At 43.6% G+C, this 17,116-nt stretch overlaps 1 protein-coding gene across 6 annotated transcripts in view; it reads right to left on the bottom strand.

The window, feature by feature from the left end:
- The window catches only part of ENAH (ENAH actin regulator), a 91,186-nt gene extending 74,708 nt beyond the window's left edge, over positions 1-16,478 (bottom strand). For all 6 annotated transcript variants that reach the window (XM_035722278.1, XM_035722276.1, XM_035722277.1 and 3 more), the window contains exons 1-2: positions 16,414-16,478; positions 3,250-3,415 (exon numbers count right to left, since the gene is read on the bottom strand). In XM_035722278.1, the coding sequence (XP_035578171.1) occupies positions 3,250-3,415; positions 16,414-16,463 (216 nt within the window). In that variant the 5' untranslated portion in view covers positions 16,464-16,478. The remainder of the gene's footprint in view (positions 1-3,249; positions 3,416-16,413) is intronic.
- Between the last annotated feature and the right edge of the window lie 638 nt (positions 16,479-17,116).

Raw genomic sequence — 17,116 nt, 5'->3', positions numbered from 1 at the left:
CCAAAGAAGACATCCAAATGGCCAAGAGACACATGAAAAAATGCTCAACATCGCTCGGCATCAGGGAAATACAAATCAAAACCTCAATGAGATACCACCTCACACCAGTCAGAATGGCTAAAATTAACAAGTCAGGAAACGACAGATGTTGGCGGGGATGTGGAGAAAGGGGAACTCTCCTACACTGTTGGTAGGAATGCGAGCTGGTGCAACCCCTCTGGAAAACAGTATGGAGGTTCCTCAAACAGTTGAAAATAGAGCTACCATACGATCCAGCAATTGCACTACTGGGTATTTACCACAAAGATACAAATGCAGGGATCAGAAGGGGTACGTGCACCCTGATGTTTATAGCAGCAATGTCCACAATAGCCAAACTGTGGAAAGAGCCATGATGTCCATCGACAGATGAATGGATAAAGAAGAAGTGGTATATATACACAATGGAATATTATGCAGCCATCAAAAAGAATGAGATCTTGCCATTTGCAACAACGTGGATGGAACTGGAGGGTGTTATGCTGAGTGAAATAAGTCAATCAGAGAAAGACAATGTACCATATGACCTCACTGATATGAGGAATTCTTAATATCAGGAAACAAACTGAGTGTTGCTGGAGTGGTGGGGGGTGGGAGGGATGGGGTGGCTGGGTGACAGACATTGGGGAGGGTATGTGCTATGGTGAGCGCTGTGAATTGTGCAAGACTGTTGAATCACAGATCTGTACTTCTAAAACAAATAATGCAACATATGTTAAGAAAAAAAAAAAGATAGCAGGAGGGGAAAAATGAAGGGGAGTAAGTCAGAGGGGGAGACGAACCATGAGAGACGATGGACTCTGAAAAACAAACAGGGTTCTAGAGGGAGGGAGGGTAGGGGGATGGGTTAGTCGGGTGATGGGTATTAAAGGGGGCACATTCTGCATGGAGCACTGGGTGTTATGCACTAAGAATGAATCATGGAACACTACATCAGAAACTAATGATGTAATATATGGTGATTAACATAACAATAAAAAATTAAATAAAGAAAGAAAGAGCACATAGGGGTGCCTGGCTGGCTCAGTTGGGGGTGCACGTGACTCTTGATCTCAAGAGTCATGAGTTCAAGTCCCAGGAGCTTGTTTGAGACTCCAGTACCAGGTCAGGACATCTCCTTAATGCTCTTTCAGTGGTATCACACTTTTGTGCCTAAGACTGCAGAAGGCAAGAACTATATAAATAACGGTCCCTGCAAGGATCAGACTGGCTAGCATTTATAGAAATAATTAAAAACACATAATTAAAAAAAATAAAATAAAATTTCCCAACATTCCAAGAAACATTCCATTTGTCAAAACCTAGAAGTCATAGTTTACTTATGAGTAAAAATTTCAGTGTTTCATATGAAAATTTCCTGACATATTTCTAATTATTTTTTTCATTCATTCAGGCATAACTGATACATAACATTATATTTATATAATATCCAGGTGTACAACATAATGATTCAATCGAACTATTTTTAAATAGTCATTTTCTTTTCTGCCAACATTTAGATAACTTTTAGGGTTGTTCATCAGTACTATGAAATGACCAATTCATCAAATTTACCAAAAATATCTTATCGGTTTGACATGTTGTATTAAAAATGTTGAGCACATTTCTAGCAAGTTTGAGTTGTGCAGTCTTCACTTTCTTCTCTGTAATAGCATCTTTGGGAGTGTCTGATCTGTCTCGGGCCTGACTCATGTGGGGACACAGTGCCGGAGGGAGAGCCCTCTGCAGCACCTGGATTCCCAACCAGCAGCGAAGGGTCCTGGTACACAGACTGGGGACCAGAGAAGGGCTGCACAATGGGGCGGAGAGCGGGAGGGGGAGACCAAGGAGGGAAAGAACAGGGCAGGGTGGGGTTCAGGGTGGCCAACAGAGGGAGAAGGGACCCTGCAAAGGCAGGAAGGGGGACAGGCTGGGCAGTTTGCATTAAGCAGGGAAAGTGCTCTACCCGTGGAACGACTCCGCACTGCACGCGTTTCTGCAAGGTGTCCCAGGAGCGTCACCAGTGTCTGTTAATTTCCGGACCACGGTTGTGTAAATGAAGTTGGAGGCTCCCATCTTTCAGAAAGCCACACATGCCTTTGCCTCCCAGACTGACGGTGTGCGCACTGCGGTAGAGCCCCGCCCCGCACACAAACTGTGGTCTCAGACCCCGACCGCTCACAGGCCCACCGTCACCGCACACACCCATGACAAATCTGAGTCCCTAGGTGTTCGCAGTTCATAACCGCCACCCTAAAACACAGGGCTGCTGCAGCGTCAGGTGCACACGACACCTCAGGGTGTCCCAGTGGAGACCTGTCTTTCCTCAGTTAAGGGCTCAGCTGGAAATTTGTTCCATTTTTCCTGCATGTGGCTAAGACTGGTTGATTCCACCATCTTTTTTTAATTTTTTATTGTTATGTTAATCACCATACATCATTAGTTTTTGATGTAGTGTTCCATGATTCATTGTTTGTGCATAACACCCAGTGCTCCACGCAGAACGTGCCCTCTTTAATACCCATCACCATTCCACCATCTTACTGGAACCAAAAGTATTTCATAAAGCTGTCCTTTAGAGAAGTTTTTGCTGCTATTAGCACATACTTAATACTAGTAAGACCCCATCTACATTTTCCTCTATCTACTGCTCCTGGTCTGTTAAGGCCCAAGGAATCAAGTCATCTGATAAATTCAGTGACCTTTCTGAGAAATTCAGGTCAGGGAATTAATAAAAGCTTAGTTTTCATCCCAGATAGGTATCACAAAAGCCTAACTATTCCAACAACCTTAATACCTACAATTTTTCTATCATACACGAATTCAACAGTATTTTCTGAAACTATTTACACTTTCAACTCCTTTCTCTAGCCCCACACCTTCAGCAGGAAATCAATTCCTTAAACATACAATCTGCTCCTTAAGTGGTATTTCACATTTTTGTTTGTCCTAAATTTACTTTAGATTCCCAAACCTAGTTAGCTGGCAGGCCAGAAGACCTCATGCATGTTCATAGTTGAAAGTCTTACTTACATTTTTGTGCAATTAGCTCTAAATCCTCACCCAAATTCAGGCCTCCTAAAAGGGGGAAAGGGTGGGAAGGCAAACCGGTACCCAGTTCTCCCACACAATATACGCTGACTGCACCGCAAAGCACGACTTTGGTTTACTATTTTACATGTCCTTCTGTAACTCTAGACTACTTTCAATAAGGATTTAGCAGACCCTTACCTGATGGTCCTGAATCTTCCTGCCCACCACTCGGAACGTGTTGTTGCCTGTGTGGTGGTATATGTGAACCCTGCTGAACCCAGCTGAGCCGCCAGCTGGTACCCACTTCTTGTTGGCGTCATCATAAACCATCACAGCAGCTCTTGCCTGACAGATACTCTGTTCACTGCAAAAAATAAAATACGCAAACTTAAGATATTTGAAATACGCTAAGTTTCCCAAACAGCTATACAGAGTTAGCCAACAATCAGTGCTTTCCTGGGTGCTGGAACAAGAAAGACAGCGGCTTCCTGCCTTTATGGGCAGAGTCTGATGGGGAGAAGAGACCAAAAACTGAAGCGTGATGAGGGACCGGAGGAGGTCCGGATCCGCGAAGAGCAAAGAGAAAGCAACACGAGAACTGTTTTCTAACTGAATACATTGAGTATCTAATACGCTCATGAAACTGAATACAACTACAAGTATAAATTAACCATTATTTGTTCAACTGGACATCTGTTTATAATACTGGTAACCTGTGATTACCCACTCTTTACTGGCCAAGAGTAGTTTTACCATCAGGCTTGCTTCTAGGTCTACAAAACAAATTCTGATAAGCTCTATCTTCCCCTTGAAACATGGAGTGGCCACTAACAATCAATGGATGTGGCAATGGGACTAAGTCCCTGTTTCCACTTGGGCAAGACAACATCCTATGTCCTAAATTTCTTCATGTAAAAACGAGATAATTTCTAAGGATCCTTCTAGAGTTTTAATTCTAACCTTCATAGACAAATATTAAAGGAAAGGCTATTTCTATGCTAGAATCTAAATCTCAGCTTTACTTCAACTATTTGTTACCAAGTAAGACTGAGATACAGAAATAAAATGTAGAGATGATCTTAATTTCCTATTAAGTACTAGGTTCATCTTTTAAATACTCTACACTACTACTAGGGGAAAAAAGACTGATTTGAGGGTGCCTGGGTGGCTCAGTGGGTGAAGCGTCTGCCTTCGGCTCAGGTCATGATCCCAGGGTCCTCGGATTGAGCCCTGCATCGGGCTCCCTGCTCAGCACTTTAATCTCTCTCTCTGTCAAATAATAAAATCTTAAAAAAAAAAGGCTGATTTGAATTTTATTACTTCATACCATATCTTATTTTTAAAGAATCAAATACCAAGAGTGAGCAACAGAAGAAAACAGATATGTTGTGCTGACCCAACTAAAATAACACAATCTCCACAGTGAAGACTTATCTGATGCTTAAAGCAGAAGTTAATGGAGATGCCCCCAAGTAGCTCATCCAACCTCATCCTTAACAAAAGCACCACTCATCTACCAATTTTAGCCTCAAAGATTTTAAACAATCTCTCTCTCAAATAAATAAAATCTTTAAAAAAAAAAAAAAAAGGGCGCCTGGGTGGCTCAGTTGGTTAAGCGACTGCCTTCGGCTCAGGTCATGATCCTGGAGTCCCAGGATCGAGTCCCACATCGGGCTTCCTGCTCAGCAGGGAGTCTGCTTCTCCCTCTGACCCTCTTCCCTCTCGTGCTTTCTATCTCTCGTTCTCTCTCTCTCTCTCAAATAAATAAAATCTTTAAAAAAAAAGAGATTTTAAACAACTATTCATGTGGGTTCTTGGCCAATGTCCTCAAAAACAAAAAATCACTTTCAGGCCCTCCCCTCTTCCTCACACTCGCCCCATCCCTCAACAGCCTGTGGTTTACTCTTGTCATGTGACTTGATGACAGAAGAACAGGGGAGACCCACAAGGGTCACAACACTGAGCAACACGGTCACTTCAGAACATCATTATTTCTAATTTTCCATCAGAGAAGCTTTACAAAAACTAACTCGTAACAATATTTGTGCAGCACACACACTGAAATAGAGTGGTACTGTCTAAATTTTTATGTTGCACTGAAATTTCTTGGTAAACTAGTCCTGGGAATAAAAACAAGTTAATGACAAAAACTTGAATTATTTCTAAATTAAGATTAAAGAGCATTTGTCAGCACAGAAGTTGAAATCTCTTCATCACTCACAAGAGAAATACTTGTGAAGTGACAGCATTTTCTGGACCTCACACAAAGATTATGTGAAAAAGCTAAGGCAAAGTGCCCCTTACGGCATATCATCCAAGAAAGAAATCTACTACTAATCGTAAATAACAAAACAGTATTTTCCAGTTGTAAAAAAAATTAGTATTTTGGACACATGTTTCCTAAGATTCATAATACAATGTCTCCTCCAGAAGTCCCAGTGGGATTATAGAAGCCAAAGCAATAAACCCCCTTTTGCTGTAAATTAAGTCATTCCATGACTAAAAAAACCAAACCAAACCAAAACAAAAAAACCTTTTAAATACACATAGGAAATCTAAAACCAAGAGAGTTAGACATACTGTCCCCACTTTTTCCTCCATTTTTCTCCACCATTGCTCTGGAGTGGGCTGCTGGAGACATTCCAAATAGTGAAGCACAGTTAACTCAACAGCTTTAACTAATCCTTGATTAATCAAGATACATACAAACTACTTAGCAATCAAATGTCTGGTCACTTCCATTTCCCTGGGAAAGCTATCACCACAGAAACAAAGACAAAGGGACACATCCAAGCAGCCAAGAGAGGACACAAATGCCAAAATTAGTTGACTAGTTTTCTAATGAAGATGAAAAGAAATCTTCAAAATGAGATGCTAAAAATACAAACCCAGCTCTAAGCGAAGCCAAGAAGCACAAAGAAAAGCCAAAGATTAAAGAGAAGGAAAAGTAACAAGGCTGTGTGGCAAGCTGTGAGGGACAGGTTATGCCCAAATAACTCTTGTCATCCTAGAGGCCACAGCAATGCCCAGACAAGAAGGGACAGCCGGCTGGGGTCCTCAGTGACAAATGCAAGCCAAGTCCTTCCAATTCCATTCCACAGCACCTGAGGACCTCTCCTCACTAGACAGACATCTGTGTTGTAATAGAAATTATCTGCTCTTGGTCTCAGCTCCAGGCACAGAGATCCTAAAACCCCTGGGATCTCCCAGGCAGTAAGAGTGTCTCGGGTGTGCTAATCAACAGCTCTATGCTTCAAGATGGGGGCTGGCTACCAGAAATACCATGCTTAGAGGGTGGAAGTTTTCAGTTCCATCCTACCCCTCACCTCTGGGGAGGGAAGAAGGGCCAGAGATCAGGTTCACTCACCAATGGGCAATAGTGTCCTCCATTATGCCTACATAATTGAACCCTCCATCAAAACACCCCAACGAGCTCACACCGCAGGGCTGGCCGGGTGGCAAGCCAGTTGAGGGCATGGAGGCTCTGTGCTTGCCCCATACTTTGTGCTACGTGTCTTTTCCATGCAGTTGTTCCTAAATTATATCCTTTATTGAAAACAAACAAAAACAGTAACAGTAAGCAAAGCAGTTTTCTGAGTTCTAGGAGTTGTTCTAGCAAATTGCTGAACCTGAAGGGAGGTGGTAGGAACATCAGAATTTGTGGTCATCTGGGCATTAAATGTGCAGGTAGCCTAAGTACCCCATCGGCAGCTGGTCCCTGAAGTGGGGCCAGTCCCAGGGGACTGAGCCCTTAACCTGTGGCAGCTACGCTAACTCCAGAGAGTCAGTGTCAGTTGGTACTGGAAAAAAGAAGTGGCAGTTGGTGTGAGAAGAAAACCACACATATACCAACTCTGATTACAGGTGTGCATAAAACAGGCCAGTGGCGCCTAGTTTTGGATTTCATGAACCCACAGACTTCAAAAATAGGCTGCAGGAATCAATATAGAACTGGTTGGAAATATTTTGGTCTACTTGCCAGGGAGGAGGTTGGGGAGGGAGGAAACACCACGTCAACTTACTAAAATGAGGATACTTTGGAATTTAAAAATCTCCGAATAAAAATAATTGTAATGTAACGTAATGTAAATGTAACAACTAGCTTTCTCTAAAATTCTCTACGTAGGCCACTTCCCCCCATTTCTCCCTGGTCCCGGTGAAATACTTAACAAGGGCCTTAAAGTAAGACTGGCCTCGGTCCCAACAGAGCCACCCGCATACTGGGGTGTGTACGAGTGATGGAGCGATGACAGACAGCTTACAGGTTCTTCTGATAAGAATTTCCAGCTTCCTTTAGGATTTTTAGCTGAGAAAGTCAACGGGTGAGCTTGCCAACTGCTGAAATTATATACATATGCGCAGTTTCTCAGGGAAAAGTGAAATGGAAGGCAGGCAAGATTTAAGTACCACAGCTACTAAAGAGTCAAAAAGAAACAAAAAATGTTTAAGAAAATGCAGATCTAACAAAAACAGCAAAAGAGACAAAAATGTTATGATCCTCTAAACAGCCTTCTATCTGCATTATAATAAATCTGAAAAATAAGAGCTAGTCAGTCAACATTCTGAGTCAGTAAAGGAACTGCACACGAGATTAAGTTAGTAAATTACTATATAGTTTTGTGAAGATCAGGAACGAAATCAGTTTCATTTTATGACCAAATGCCATTGGTACACATGGTTGACTATACTTCATCTTCCTGATATTAATTTTGATCTTTTATTTACTGCCCCACGGAGCCTCACCTGTGGTAAACTTCCCAGGTCTGCACACCTCTACTATACTACCAACCACCGGAGAATTCGCATCTTGTCTGTTGTGATACTGAGTCATTCCATAAACTAGGATGTAATTCAGAAGATAAAATATTAAATAAAATTACACAAGAAAGCTGGGAATTTTGAAGATAGAATTTCCGTCTTATGCACTGATACCAACTTTTGCTCAGGTCTGAAATTGTATAACATTCCAAGCATTAAAGACACTTAGAGTAAAACCATGTTAGATTTCAATTCAATCCCACAGACACTGCTCACACCTGTAGTGCACAGCTCCTGGGACACAGAGTAAATGGAGCCAGACCATCTAGTTATAAAAGATTATGCACCCCAACTGGAATAAACACATATTTTTCCCAAATAGGAAGTAAACAATAAATAGCGTGTTCTATATGGTGTAAAGCGCTCACAGAATCACAAATCACACTCAGTTCACCACTGCGGGATCCGGCCACCCTGCAAACCCAGGGGTCATTCCAGAACCTCCCGCCGCCCCCACACCCTCATCTGCCCAGGCCCTCAACTAGTCACCACAACCTGACAATCCTAATTTCTCATGACTTCCTTCCTTCCTTCCTTCCTTCCTTCCTTCCTTCCTTCCTTCCTTCCTTCCTTCCTTCCTTCCTTCCTTCCTTCCTCCTTTCCTTCCTTCCTTCCTTCCTTCCTTCCCTCCTTCCTTCCCTTCCTTCCCTTCCTTCCCTTCCTTCCCCCTTCCTTCCTTCCTTCCTTCCTTCCTTCCTTCCCTTCCTTCCTTCCCTTCCTTCCTTCCCTTCCTTCCTTCCCTTCCTTCCTTCCCTTCCTTCCTTCCCTTCCTTCCTTCCCTTCCTTCCTTCCTTCCGTCCCTCCGTCCCTCCCTCCCTCCCCTTTGCTTCACAATGCTCAGAAGCTCTGGGCCCTCCCTAGTTTTTTACTGGATTATTTCACCAATCTCCTAACTGGTATTTCTAACTGCAATCTTACTCCCTCCCCCTTTTTCTAAGTCAAACTGGATCATGTCACTCTCCGGGTGAAGACATTCCAAAGACTCATTTCAGGATAGACTCTGGCTTCCAACCACGGCAGACAAGGTCTACTGTCTTCCTTAATATCCTATCTTTCTTTCAAATAATTATTGACGCGTGCTGGGTACCACTCCAGCATCCTAGTGCTGGGGGCACGTCAGTGCTCCAAACCTTCCAAACCCCAACACCACAGTGACAATTATGCCATACTTGTCCATATGTCCACACCCTGCCCTGGCCTTTCCCTCCACCCATCTGTATGCTTCCTCTTTCCCAAATACCTTCTGCCTAATACTCAGCCATCCCCCACATTTTAAACCCAAGTGTCACATCTTTTTTTTTTTAAAGATTTTATTTATGTATTTGAGAGAGAGAGAGAGAGAATAAGAGAAAGAGAGCACGAGAGGGAAGAGGGTCAGAGGGAGAAGCAGACTCCCTGCTGAGCAGGGAGCCCGATGTGGGACTCGATCCTGGGACTCCAGGATCATGACCTGAGCCAAAGGCAGTCGCCCAACCAACTGAGCCACCCAGGCGCCCCAAGTGTCACATCTTCTTGAAAGCTTTTCCTGCCCCCCACTCCCAACAGAACTCATTCTCTGTGTTCTCACAACACACTCCACACATCACCTCTCCACCAGCGCCATGTTAAACCCCTGCAGGGCTGCCACTGTATCTTTTCTTCTCCCCTCGTGAAGACTGGTTAAAGCAGTGAGAGACAGTAACTGCAAGAAGTAAAAAGACTATCTGCCAGCTTTGAGTAAGAACCCTAAAATACGCCAGGGAAAGTCCCCTTTCTGACTTCCAATGTCCCAATGGACAACCATCAATACCCATCCTTAACACCATCATTAGCACTCAAAAGCCATGGCCCTACGCTCCTCTGCCCCCAGCAGAAGGCCAGTGCACTTACCAAGAGTCAGCTGCATTTGTGACTGAATGTGCTCACTCTGTGCAATTTACTGAACTGATACCATGTGAGTGTACAGAAATTCTGTGAAATTAGGTTTGGTGTTTTGGAAAGTTTCTCCCAAGGTGAGAGTCACCAAAGAGCTGTGAGCCACACATAAAGGGTGGAGGGCTCGGCCAGGTCTGGTGAGGTCTACAGTCAGAAGACATTGTGTGCGTCTCTGTTCTCCCTCCACTTCCAAGAAACCAAAGCTGCAACTCAAGATAAGGCACGGGGCCGGGCCTGCCTTAGGAAAGAAAAATAAGGTAGAATTCTCATCACCACACCAACAGTAAAGCTTACCAGTACAAGGCTACAGAATTAACATGTATACTATAAAGGAGACTGAAGCGTTTAAAGGCATTAATCATTTTTAAGGACACTAAACTTGAACGAGTTCTGTGACCCAACCTTCACAACCAGGACAGGTCACACCGTATTTGAGGGCTTCCACTACGGGGCACATTTATGAAATGCTGATGAAGCTTTTCTCCTTCATATTCCATCCAGGAAAAAAAAAAGAACCACCTTACTAAGACTCAGAAGGAAAGTTGCCTGCTAGTAACAGGTGCCGCTGAGGGACCCAGGAAGGAGGTGAATGCTGACAAACACAGACACAAGGAAGGGCCGCGGACAATCTGTTTTTGGCAAGAAAACCATCTGGGAGGCAGCAGCTCCGCACATGTAGAAAGGCAAAACTTCCCGTAAAGACCACATGGGCGTACACCACTCTTCCAAGAAATACTAAGGTTAAAAAGGGAAAACATCAACGTGTCACCACTAAACCCTTCATCCCACAACATCTATGTTCATGTGTGAAGTCTAAATGCATTCTAGTATAATAACTGATCCACAGTCACCATAGGAAATGATCAGTCTATCTAAGCAAAACAGCATGTTTTAGAAAACGTTTCAGCAAATTTGTTAGGTTATCCTGTAGGATGAAAGAAAAATCTCTTAAAATGGGGAGAAACCATTGAGTTGGATAAAATGTAGAAAAAGTACCTTCGAGGAGGCACTCACTGCGCGCAGCTGGGTGTGTTCAGAAGTAAGGAGGGCAGCCCTCAAAATCCCTATGGACTATCTGGCTTTAATTACGACTAGCTCTTACTTGACCAAGTCTAGAACGTGCACGATCCTATCAATGCGACAAGAAGAACCCGGCTAGGTCCACAGCGTAGTGGAGAGAGAGGAGCAGCAAAGTGAATGAAACAGCCCAGCTCTGGAGTGCTCAGAACCACACGGGAGGAGGAAGCAAGGACGGGAGTTAGAGGACGGAGTCCGTGGGGAAAGAAGAAAATGAAGCTGAGCTGCGCCGATGTCATGGGAGCAGCCGGACGGGAAAGAGCCCGAATGGAAGCCTGCCTCAGCGCACCACTCAGGCTGGGCACACGGAAGGAGACCCGGCCTCACTGCGAAGGAGCGCAGGCAAATTCAAGCCCTCTTGCCTTCCCCGGGGTGCACAAGACGACTAGGTACCCAAAGTAAAGCAAATGGTATTTTTCTAAAAATTAAAACCAACTGCTTCAGGAGACTGTGCTCTACAACTATCCATAGACAAATATTTAAACCCTAACAAAACCAAGGAGGGAAAATGTACTAACGGTGCTACCTCTCTGTAGTATCTAGTACAGACTGACACATCCCCTCTTAAAGTCAAGGTCATAGAGAATCCAAATCACTTTACATTATCAAAGAACTAAAGCCCAGAGACATTTTGGTGACACAGGTCATTAATTACTGAGCCAGTGCTGTGGAGAAAATGACACTAATAAAAATATGACTATATGAATACATCACAAAGTGTCACACACTGTCCTATGCACTTTGCCTTTATTAATTCGTTTATCTATTCACCATCCTTACTGGGTAGATACTTGTCAACCTCCTCAGCTTACACGTAGGGAACTGAGACGGGGCAGAAGTGGGGTTCAGAGCAACAACTCACGACCACTCTACTTGAATAACAAAGTCTAACGATCAGTTACATTAGTTCCATAAAACTACCTCCTGAAAGTGTTCTACTCTTTCCACATTATTCTTCATGTTTGACTTAACGTGAAGCTAAGGGAAGAGAACCTGAATACATCAGACTCTTGAACGACATGGGTTTCAACTGTATGTGGATTTCTGATGGACATAGTGCAGTCCTGCAAGTGTTTTCCTTATGAGTTCCTCAACATTTCCTTCTCTCCAGCTTACTTGTAAGAACACAGTGTATAATTCATAGAACATACAGAATATGTGCTCATCAACTGTTCATGGTATCGGTAAGGCTTCCGGTCCACAGGAGGCTATCGTAGTGAAGTTTTTTAGAGTCAGAAGTTATACATGGATTTTTGACTGCGTGAGGGAAGAGCACCCTAACCCCATGTTGTTCAAGGTCAACTGTTCATATAATGGAATATTAGTCTTCAAAAGGAAGGAAATCCTGATACCTGCTATAACATGGATGAACCTTGAGGACATTATGCTAAGTGAAATAAGCAAGACACAGAAGGACAAATATTGTGTGATACCATTTACGTGAGGCACCCAGAGCGGTCAAACTCACAGAGACAGAAAGGAGATCGGTGTTTGCCAGAGGCTGGAGGGGGCGACAGGTGAGTGATTCAATGCGTCGAGTTTCAGTTTGGGACGATGACAAAGTTCTGGAGATGGATGGCAGTGATGGTCACATAATCATGTGAATGTACTTAAGGCCACTGAACTGTACACCGAAAAAGGATTAAAATGGTAAATTTAGTTAGGTGTATTTTGTCACAATGAAAAAGAAATATGTAATAGTTGCAGCTACTAAGAAAATGTAAGAAAGGGGCGCCTGGGTGGCTCAGTTGGTTGGGCGACTGCCTTCGGCTCAGGTCATGATCCTGGAGTCCCAGGATCGAGTCCCGCATCGGGCTCCCTGCTCGGCAGGGAGTCTGCTTCTCCCACTGACTCTCCTCCCTCTCATGCTCTCTGTCTCTCATTCTCTCTCTCTCAAATAAATAAATAAAATCTTTAAAAAAAAATGTAAGAAAGTATTTTTTGTCCATCAAAGAATAAAACTATTTATTAATCTTACTTGCATTTGGTTAAAGGTTGTATCTTAACACAAGTTTTAAGAAATTAGTATTAATAATGAAAACAAAGATGATATTTTCTAGAATGAATCTAACTTGTTATAATAAGAATTTAAGTTCTGTACTCTCCTTTGAGATACTCTGCTACTCTGATTTCTTTCTTTCTATATAGAGGACTTCTGTTTGGGTTGTTACTGACGACCCACTGCTTCCTTGTTGTAAACTCAGGCTTTAAAATCTCTCACTCGTGTACATTTCCCGCCTCTGCTATAACTACACACTATGAGAAACAATTCACATCTCCTTACCTCCTTCCAACAACGACCAGACAGGGGGCTCCCAGTGCCCCCCACCTCCTGCTACTCATGCCCTTGGGTGATCTTCTCCCACTGTCTCTGGGCAGGACCCAGAGACCTGCTTCTATTATTTGGAAAAAGTTATGGAATGTCACTTACAAGGTTAATTTACAGAAAGAGTGGCTTCCATTTGTGGGGAAGGCCCACATGACAAGGCCACCCCCCAGGAAGGAACTGACCCCCTCAGTCCAACAGCCCACAAGCAACTGAATCCAACCAGTAACTCTGTGAACAAGCCTAGAAGCAGATCTTCCCAGGGGTGACTTGGGTCAGGACTGCAGCCCTGGCCGGCATCTTGACGACACTTGCTGAACAACTCATACCCAGATTCCTGATCCACAGACACCATGTGGTAATAAACATGTATTGTTTTAAGCCACTGAAGTTTTGCTGCAATTTTATTGTACAGCCATTAATAACTACTATACCACACGGACCAGACACCCTCTTGCTTGTTCCTAAGACCTTAAACTTTTCCCCCATTATATTAGTTTCAGGTGTACATATAATTCAGTATTTGTATATACGGTGAAAGTAACCACAATAAATCTAGTTGACATTCATCACCACACATAGTTAAATATATCTGTTCTTGTGATGAGAGCTCTTAAGATCTATTCTCTTAGCACAAATGTACAATACAGTACTTAAAGTATTTCTTAAAAGTCAAGATAATCTCAAACATATGCCCCATGGCACTTAGCAGATGACAGACACACAGGGCGCATATTCTTTATCTAGCCCCCCATCTCCTTAAATTGAACTTGCAGTGTCAAAGATCAATTCTCAATGCACCAGCAAACCTAAAACCTCATTAATAACATGAGAGCTCACACAAAGTATAGACATTTAGAAACAGTCACAGAAGGGAAAAATATGTGGAGACACTTCACTTGGCAACACATACCTTCACTGTCCTAGCAAATCTTTCCATTAACAAGAAATTATTCTCAGAACAACTGATTAGAGATTGAAATATTTCACCTTTTTCCTGAGGCTTTTTGCCTCACATTCCTTTCATCAGGTTATATAGCAAAGCAGCCCAAAGTACTTCCAAGCACTGCTTGAGTTAAAAATACCCAGGGGAGGCCTGGCTGGTTCAGTCAGAGGAGCATGTGACTCCTGACTCCTGATCTCGGGGGTGTGAGTTCAAGCCTCACGTTGGGCGTAGAGATTACTTAAAAATAAAATCTTTTAAAAAAATTTTTAAAAATAGTAAGTACGGCTGATTTTAGCTATAAAGACACCAGACAGGGCCAGTCTAGGCCAGACTTGGAAGTAAAAACAGGTGTGGGGCAGGGGCGGATGGGGTTTCACTTATTTCTCTTTATAGTCTCACTTTGGAAGGTTATTAATTTCCTGAGGTAATAATTCAGTGAACATGTGTGAACAACAGGGAAAAAAACAGGTACCATATGAGATTAAGAAAGAACTGAGGCAGAATACTGTAGGATCTCCACTTTTTCCCCCACAAAAATCTATGCCAGGAGGGCTCTGCTTCTGGCCAAGTAATGGCCACATGAGCTCCTTCCCAAATGGCCCTCCCGTTGATAAGGCCATAAACTCTGGGTAAGATGCACAGAACAACGATCTCAAAGTGTGAAGAATGATGGGAAGGGAGTCAGCTCTGGTAAAAAAAAAAAAAAAAAAAAGGAAAGATACGGGAAGAGACCCCTGATTTTTACAGCTTGTAAAAGCCTGAGGACAGGTCCCAGAGTCAGTGCTCCATGGCAGATGTACCCCAACAGAGAACGCCTAGTTTAAAGAAGCAAAAGCTAGAGTTGAGGGCAATCCAAGGTGCTGGAAAGGTGGAGGACAATTCTAGGGGAACAAAGCGGGTGGAGGAAGGCAGGCTAGACTCGGTGTACACACTCTGACTACATCTCCTGGTGAGCCCTACGACGATGCATGTGCCAGCACTTTCTGAGCAGAGCGCCCAGCTAAGGCTGACGGGCTGGAACTGAACCACCACCGGCTGCCGGAGAGACTGAACGTGCAGTTTAAGTTCAGCCAAGCTACCGGCCTGCCGGAGCAGCATCACCAACACCCATCAGAGGCTCTGCAGCATATCCCGGACCGGGTCCATCAGTCCATGAAAATGCGCAGCCGAGTCCAGAGAAGGGACAGACACAAGAGCCCAAGCACAAGATGAAGGGGAGCAGTGCTGGACTGAAGCAGCTCCTATGACCGTGTTCAACGACATCAAGTGCATGCGCTTACAATGGAAAGACAGGAAACAACAGCAGAGAAATTTCCACTACCAAAAAATATTTTTTTCTTTATTGTTAAGATAATAATTCTCTGGATGGCTTAACAGGATGGAGATGGCAGGGGAAAGAATTGGTCCACTTTACAATGTATCAGTAGAGATAACCCAATATGAAGATGAGAGAGGAGAACAGACTGGGGGGAAAAACAAGCAGTGGTTCAGGGACCTGTGGGGAGCAGCAGCGGGTCTAACACCCCCCTCCAAAAAAAGTGAAGTATAAAAAACATAGACGTAACCACCCACAGGCATATTATAGTCCAAGATAAAGAGAAGGGCTTGAAACACCAGAAAAAAATGAATACAGGAACAATTCAGACAGCATGGACTTCTCTTCAGAAACAATCGGGACCAGAGGACAGAAAAACGCGAATGTCAATCCATACCTCACACCACGCAAAAACAAATTAGTTGAAGACACATCATGAACTTAAACATACAAGCTAAACTCAGAAAGTTTTAGAAGGAAATAGGAGAATGTCCCCATGAACTGGGGGCAGGCAAAGTTTCAGCAAAAATCATAGAAGAAAAAAGTCGGCAAATTAAAATTTACTCTCATCAAAATACACCTTTAAGAAACTGCGTATGTATGAATATTAATTATAGCTCAATAAAGCTGTTACAGGAAGAAAGGAAGAAGGGAGGGTGGAGGGAATGTACCGGCAAGGCGCAGAGAAGGAGAAAAAAATACAAAACAAATCTGGCACATATCCAGGATCTGTTTTTAAAACTACCACTAAATACAGATCTTCCTCAACTCATGATGGGATGGGGTTACGTACTGATAAACCCATTTTAAGTTGAAAATGCTCTAAGAAGAAATGCATTTCGTACACCTAACTTCCTGAACTCCTAGCTGAGCCTTGTCCACCTTACCCGTGTTCGGAACACTTACATTAGCCTCTAACACAAAGCCTGTTTCACAGTCAAGTGTGGACTCTCTCCCGTAACTTACACAACACAGGACTGGAAGTGAGACGCAACACGGTTGCGTGGACACAGCATGGCCGCATCAGTGGCTGCCCCCGCGCCGGGGTGGCTGACAGCCCTGGTGAGTGCCCAGACCACCACAACAGGACAATGGATAGTTGTGGTCCGTTCACACGATGCCCTAGCACTGAGCAAGAAAACAAACAACTGGGACCTGCGACACCCACTGTGAAGAAGACTTAAACGCAAGTCCGCATTCCGAGACTCCTAACAAATGAAGTTCTAGAACCGGAAACGTGACTTGATAGTACAAGTGAGGAGAAGAGCGGTTATCTGTCAGGGGAGAAGGATGAAAGCCAGGATGACACCCTCTCCCCCACAATGTTGTGTGTCTTGAAAAGGGTTTGGGTTACATGGGCGTGTGCATCTGTCAACTCACCCCACGGTTTGTTTATTTCACTGTGTATATTTTGCCACAAGAGGAAGGAAAACTATTACTGGGCCCTGGTTAATGGTATACATACGGAATACCTAAAACACCGTGCACTGGTGACTGTCCCTTACTTCTTGGACATTCATCTCAATAATTTACACACACACACATACCTGTAAATGGATAAATGGACAGGCACGTGATGAGGCAAGTCCAGGAAAGTATTAATGATCACACAGCTGGTTGCCAGAGGTGGGGGGCCAGGGGTGGGGTATGGAGGGGGTCGAAAGGCACA

This window comes from Zalophus californianus, chromosome 10 (assembly GCF_009762305.2).
Source record: "Zalophus californianus isolate mZalCal1 chromosome 10, mZalCal1.pri.v2, whole genome shotgun sequence".
In the NCBI taxonomy this organism is placed as follows: Eukaryota; Metazoa; Chordata; class Mammalia; order Carnivora; family Otariidae; genus Zalophus; species Zalophus californianus.
This window is presented reverse-complemented; position numbering and strand designations above follow the sequence as displayed.